The sequence below is a fragment of the Oncorhynchus nerka genome, linkage group LG26 (genome assembly GCF_034236695.1).
Source record: "Oncorhynchus nerka isolate Pitt River linkage group LG26, Oner_Uvic_2.0, whole genome shotgun sequence".
NCBI lineage: Eukaryota > Metazoa > Chordata > Actinopteri > Salmoniformes > Salmonidae > Oncorhynchus > Oncorhynchus nerka.
In genome coordinates, this window is record NC_088421.1 from 28,348,295 (window position 1) to 28,355,922 (window position 7,628).

Here is a 7,628-nt window from a genome sequence, read left to right on the forward strand (position 1 = left end):
ATCTACAAGTCCATGCTAGGTAAAGCTCCGCCTTATCTCAGTTCACTGGTCACGATGGCAACACCCACCCGTAGCACGCGCTCCAGCAGGTGTATCTCACCTATCATCCCTAAAGCTAACACCTCATTTGGCCGCCTTTCCTTCCAGTTCTCTGCTGCCTGTGACTGGAACGAATTGCAAAAATCGCTGAAGTTGGAGACTTTTATCTCCCTCACCAACTTTAAACATCTGCTATCTGAGCAGCTAACCGATCGCTGCAGCTGTACATAGTCCATTGGTAAATAGCCCACCCAATTTACCTACCTCATCCCCATACTGTTTATATTTATTTACTTTTCTGCTCTTTTGCATGACCATCTGATCATTTATCACTCCAGTGTTAATCTGCCAAATTGTAATTATTCATCTACCTCCTCATGCCTTTTGCACACAATGTAAATAGACTCTTTTTTTCCTACTGTGTTATTGACTTGTTTATTGTTTACTCCATGTGTAACTCTGTGTTGTCTGTTCACACTTCTATGTTTTATCTTGGCCAGGTCGCAGTTGTAAATGAGAACTTGTTCTCAACTAGTCTACCTGGTTAAATAAAGGTGAAATAAAAATAATAATAATAAACCTGTCCCCTATTCCCACTGATTAGTACTTGTATAAGTTTGCCCTTTGGTTTCCATTGGGCTGTCGATTATTGTTACTATGTCCGTTGGTGCGTGTGAGTACCTGTGCTTTTTGTTTTGGGCTTTTGTGCCCTTGTGGATTGCACAGATGATTACGGGTCTCGTCCCGTGTGATAATCATTGTGTGCGTGTGTTATTTATTCGAGGTTCTCCTCGCTCTTTTGTTTGGGTTTCTACCCTGTGTTTTTGTTGCGTGTTTGTTTGGTCATCGTCTCCGTGCCTTTACATGGCACGCCATAATTTGGGGCTTAATAAAAAACCTTATTACGCATTCCTGTGTCTGTCTCCCGAATCTCCTTTAAGCCAACGTGACAGAATCTCCTTTAAGCCAACGTGACAGAGAGGTAGAGAGAGAAATAAGGAAAAGTATCTAGAATTTCCATCCATCCTTCATCCCTCCCTCCCACCCTCTATCCCTCCCTCCCACCCTCTATCTCTCCCACCCTCCATACCTCCCCCTCCTTCTCTCTCCGTACCTCCCTCCTTCTCTCCGTACCCCCTCCTTCTCTCCTCCGTACCTCCCTCCCACCCTCCTTACCACCCCCTCCCTCCCACCCTCCATACCTCCCTCCCACCCTCCATACCTCCCTCCTTCCCTCCGTACCTCCCTCCCAGTGTGTCTACTCACAGAGGAAGTCTGAGAGTGGTTCAGGCTGGTCGTAGTGTACTACAGCCACACACATGGTGTTAAGTCCCACCAGACACAGTACACTCCAGTAGAAATACGGGGTCTTCACAATGCGTCGGATGAAGAAACGCAGACGACGCTCCCTCTTATGGAAGTTAGAGCCCTCCAGCTTTGAACTCTTCAGACTGGCCCGCGCAAATGGAGAACCTGGGAGGAGAGGAGAAGAATGGGAAAAGGAGAGGGGGATAGTGGAGAGGAGAAGAGTGGGAAGAGGAGAGGGGGATAGAGGAGAAGAGTGGGAAGAGGAGAGGAGATGGAGGAGAGGAGAAGAGTGGGAAGAGGAGAGGGGGATGGATGAGAGGAGAAGAGTGGGAAGAGGAGAGGGGGATGGAGGAGAGGAGAAGAGTGGGAAGAGGAGAGGGGGATGGAGGAGAGGAGAAGAGTGGGAAGAGGACAGGGGGATGGAGGAGAGGAGAAGAATGGGAAGAGGAGAGGGGTGGAGGAGAGGAGAAGAGTGGGAAAAGGAGAGGGGGATGGGGACAAGAGTAGAGAGAAAAAACACATTTGGTTAGCATGTAACATCTTGTGTGTGCGTGTGCGTGTTTGTGGTGTTTCTTACCCACTGCCAGGTCTCCATTCCCATCCTCTGGGTTAAGGAGATCTGTTTTGTTCTTGTGGTTTTTGATGGTGGGTCTCCTGCGGGTGCCTGAATGGGAAAAATAGAACACAGTGACGCACAACTGCTCACTATAGAACACGCAAACAAACACTGTCACAGAAGCAAAGATGCTACATTTACACTAGTAAAGATGCTACATTTACACTAACAAAGATGCTACATTTACACTAGAAGATATGCTACATTTACACTAGTAAAGATGATACATTTAGATTAGTGAAGATGATACCTATACACTAGTAAATATGATACATTTACACTAGCAAAGCTGCAACATTTACAATAGGAAAGATGCTACATTTACACAAGAAAATATTATACATGTACACTAGCAAAGATGCTACATTTACACTAGCAAAGATGCTCTGGTTACACTAGTAAATATTCTACATTTACACTAGGAAAGATGTGACATTTACACTATTAAAAATGCTACATTTACACTAGAAAATATGCTACATGTGTACTAGTAAAGATGATACATTTACACTAACAATAATGCTACATTTACACAATATTATATTTTCTCATTGTCCATCTCTATACACATTCTAACATCATATCTAAGTCACTACACACACACACACACACACACACTTAAATACCGTCAAAGGCATCAGGGTCTTCATCGTCTGCTAAGATCACTTCTTCTATAGGAAGGAAAAGTAAGTAAACAATAACATGGGAATGTATATGGCAATATGTAACATATATAACATAAATGTATAACATATATAACATAAATATATAACATATTTAACATAAATATATAATGTATATAACATAAATATATAACATATATAACATAAATATATAATGTATATAACATAAATATAGAACATATATAACATAAATATATAACATATTTAACATAAATATATAATGTATATAACATAAATATATAACATATATAACATAAATATATAACATATTTAACTTAAATATATAACATATATAACATACATATATAACATATGTAACATAAATATATAACATAAATATATAACATATTTAACATAAATGTATAACATATATAACATAAATATATAACATATTTAACATAAATATATAATGTATATAACATAAATATAGAACATATATAACATAAATATATCATGTATATAACATAAATATATAACATATATAACATAAATATATAACATATATAACATAAATATATAACATATATATAACATAAATATAACATGAACACATACATATATCACATAAATATATAACATATATAACATTAATACATTACATAAATACATATCATATATACCATAAATATATAACACAAATAACATAAATATGTAACGTACATAACAAAAATATATAACATAAATATATAACATATATAACATGATTATGTAACATATATAACATAAATCTATAACATATTAAACATAAATATATAAAATAAATATATAACATATATAAGATATATTATATCAATATGTAACATATATAACATAAATAACATAAACATATAAAATACATAACATAAATATGTAACATATATAACATAAACATATAACATACATAACATAAACATATAACATACATAACATAAACATATAACATACATAACATAAATATAGAACATTTATAACATAAATATAGAACATATATAACATAAATATAGAACATATATAACATAAATATAGAACATATATAACATAAATATAGAACATATATAACATAAATATGTAACATATATAACATAAATATGTAACATATATAACATCAATATATAACATATATAACATCAATATGTAACATATATAACATAAATATAGAACATATATAACATAAATATGTAACATAGGGTTCAATGTATGTTTTGTGTGTAGTTCTATATGATGATAATGTACCTGCTTTACAAATCCATTCCAGGTATCCATTGAGCTCTCTCTCTATCTGCTGCTGTCTCCTCAGCTTTAGAAACTCACTCCTGTTCTCCACTCGCTCTCTCTCTTTGGCAAACTCCCTGTGGTAGACACACACACATATCAACACACACATATCAAATGAAACACACATATAGATGTATACAATGACATATACACAGACATATTGTATACACACACACACGCACACGAAACACACACACACATGCCCCACACACACATGCACGTGCGCCCACACACACACTCTCCCACACACATGCGTGCACACACACGCACACACTTACCCAGACAGTACACCCAGGACCAGGTTCAACATGAAGAAAGAGCCGATGATGATGAGGGGAATGAAGTACATCCAGTTCCACGCGCTCCCTGAGGCATCATTGCTCTGCAAACACACACACACACACACACACACACACACACACATCTTTTGATCTAGTAATTCATCTTTCCCTTGTTTGACTAGAGAGGCTACACTGAGATGTAGATTTTATAAAGCCAAAAAATAGCAGATCATATTTCAACCTTTTCATGAACTGGGACGGGGTCACCACAATACAGAGATGATTAGGACATCGTTTTATACAGTATACTGTCCAGAGTATCTGCCATTTAAACAGTTCAGCTGCACAGAATGTAACGCTCTTCCTCTCTATTTTTCCCTCACCCTTTCTCTCCCTCTCTCATCCCTCCCCATCTTGCTGTTTTTCCCCCTAAACAGAGTCCATCACAGAATGTAATGCCCTCCCTCCCTCCCTCCCTCCTGTCTGTGGGCGTGGCTGCTGTTGCTGTGTGCTGTACTGAATGTACTGCAGCTTTTTTATCCATTAAACTTTCAGCACTTTCTTCCTCAGCAGCTGCAAGAATAACTCTGACTGCACAGCCCTGTTAAATATAGAGCAGCACCACCACCGAGTGAGACTGATGGAGAAGAGAGAAGAAGGGAAGAGGTGGGGGAAAGGGGGAGGGGGTGAAGAGGAAGGGAGAAAGGGGGAGGCTGACAGGGGGAGAGAGAGAGTGAGTAATTGGGTGTGGTGAGGTGGGGGAGTAGGAAGACGCAAAGAGGAATGGAGATGGAGAGACAGATTAAGGAAGCAGAGAGAGCGAGGAAAGAGAGATGTGTGGGAAAGAGAAGAGGGAGAAGAGAGGGAAGGGGTAATATTGAATATGGGCCCATATAGACTGCTGTGGATGGGACTACACTCACATTCCCCCACTACCCTCATCCACCTCTCCGTCACCATAGAAACCATTGCCACTGGCAGCAGGGCACTATTCACTGTTTCTTAGGTATGGGCACACAATACAGCATATGAGTAAATGCTATGGGCATATTTGTATAGCAGGGAAACATGTATTATATGAATTGGTGGAAATGTACCATGTAATTTACTAGTATATACCATAGAAATCTATTATCCAGGTTGTAGTTGCCCCACATATTTAGGATCAGCTTATTCTGCCTCAATTCTAGATTCCTAATTGTCCCTAGAATTTCTAAGCAAACAGCTGGAGGCAGGGCTTTCTCCTATAGAGCTCCATTTTTATGGAATGATCTGCCTACCCATGTGAGAGACGCAAACTCGGTCTCAACCTTTAAGTCTTTACTGAAGACTAATCTCTTCAGTGGGTCATATGATTGAGTGTAGTCTGGCCCAGGAGTGTGAAGGTGAACGGAAAGGCTCTGGAGCAACGAACCGCCCTTGCTGTCTCTGCCTGGCCGGTTCCCCTCTTTCCACTGGGATTCTCTGCCTCCAACCCTATTACAGGGGCTGAGTCACTGGCTTACTAGGGCTCTTTCATACTGTCCCTAGGAGGGGTGCGTCACTTGATTGAGTTGAGTCACTGATGTGATCTTCCTGTCTGGGTTGGCGTCCCCCCTTGGGTTGTGCCAAGGCGGAGATCTTTGTGGGCTATACTCGGCCTTGTCTCAGGATGGTAAGTTGGTGGTTGAAGATATCCCTCTAGTGGTGTGGGGGCTGTGCTTTGGCAAAGTGGGTGGGGTTATATCCTTCCTGTTTGGCCCTGTCCGGGGGTGTCATCAGATGGGGCCGTAGTGTCTCCTGACCCCTCCTGTCTCAGCCTCCAGTATTTATGCTGCAGTAGTTTATGTGTCTGGTCCTAGGGTCAGTTTGTTATATCTGGAGTACTTCTCCTGTCCTATCCTGTGTCCTGTGTGAATTTAAGTATGCTCTCTCTAATTCTCTCTTTCTCTCTTTCTTTCTCTCTCTCGGAGGACCTGAGCCCTAGGACCCTGCCTCAGGACTACCTGACATGATGACTCCTTGCTGTCCCCAGTCCACCTCCAGTTTCAACTGTTCTGCCTGTGATTATTATTATTTGACCATGCTGGTCATTTATGAACATTTGAACATCTTGGCCATGTTCTGTTATAATCTCCACCCGGCACAGCCAGAAGAGGACTGGCCACCCCACATAGCCTGGTTCCTCTCTAGGTTTCTTCCTAGATTTTGGCCTTTCTAGGGAGTTTTTCCTAGCCACCGTGCTTCTACACCTGCATTGCTTGCTGTTTGGGGTTTTAGGCTGGGTTTCTGTACAGCACTGAGATATCCGCTGATGTACGAAGGGCTATATAAATACATTTAATTTGATTTGATTTGAATTCTAACCCAAACCCAAAACAAAAACTGAACCCAATCTCAAACCCAAACCGAAGACTAAACCTGAACCCGATCTCAAACCCCAAACCAATCCTAAATCCAATCCCAAACACAAACAGAAAACCAAACCCGATCTCAAGCCAAACCTAAACCTAAAACCAAACCCAAACTCCTGATCTTAAACCCAAATCCAAACCCGATCTTAAACCCTAACCCAACTCTACAGTAACTCACATAATAGTCCAGCTCTTTAACCATAAATTAAATACCATAATACCTCTAATACAGAACCACTGTGATGTGAAGTACCGTAACTCACATAGTAGAGCAGGTCAGTCCATCCCTCCATGGTAATACATTGGAAGACTGTTAGCACGGCAAACAGGATGTTGTCAAACTGGGTGATGCCGTAGTTAGGCCCCAGCCAATACTTTCGACACGTGGTTCCGTTTGGACATAGTCTCGACGGGGCTTCGGTCCCACATGGAACTTCCTCACGAATCTCATCTACAGGTGTATAGACAGTTTGGGGATCAACATGTTATTTAAGAGCTAGATCTTCTTTGATTCATTTTGAATTGCCAGTCATTTTGTCACTGATTTAACTGGCATACTGATTGACTGACTGGCTGACTGACTAACTGGTAGAATGACTGGCAATGACTGGTAGAATGACTGGCAGACTGCCTGACTGGTATGCTGACTGGCACATACTGACTGGCAGACTGCCTGACTGGTATGCTGACTGGTACATACTGACTGGGTGACTGACTGGCAGACTGCCTGACTGGTATGCTGACTGGCACATACTGACTGGGTGACTGACTGGCAGACTGCCTGACTGGCATACTGCCTGACTGGTATGCTGACTGGCACATACTGACTGGGTGACTGACTGGCAGACTGCCTGACTGGCATACTGCCTGACTGGTATGCTGACTGGCACATACTGACTGGGTGACTGACTGGCAGACTGCCTGACTGGCATACTGCCTGACTGGTATGCTGACTGGCACATACTGACTGGGTGACTGACTGGCAGACCTACTGACTGACATATTGGCTGACTGTCATACTGACTGACTAACTGATTGACTCTCTGACTAGCAG

The 7,628-nt window shown here is 41.1% G+C and overlaps 1 protein-coding gene and 1 pseudogene across 1 annotated transcript in view; one reads left to right on the forward strand and one right to left on the reverse strand.

Moving 5' to 3' along the window:
• The window catches only part of LOC115126624 (voltage-dependent P/Q-type calcium channel subunit alpha-1A-like), a 340,470-nt pseudogene that overhangs the window by 180,362 nt on the left and 152,480 nt on the right, over positions 1-7,628 (forward strand).
• LOC115126622 (voltage-dependent P/Q-type calcium channel subunit alpha-1A-like) overlaps positions 1-7,628 on the reverse strand; it is an 87,940-nt gene that overhangs the window by 57,836 nt on the left and 22,476 nt on the right. Inside the window, 6 exon segments of the mRNA XM_065011044.1 lie at positions 1,306-1,512; positions 1,925-2,011; positions 2,590-2,634; positions 3,859-3,974; positions 4,179-4,282; positions 6,838-7,025. Of these exon segments, the coding sequence (XP_064867116.1) occupies positions 1,306-1,512; positions 1,925-2,011; positions 2,590-2,634; positions 3,859-3,974; positions 4,179-4,282; positions 6,838-7,025 (747 nt within the window).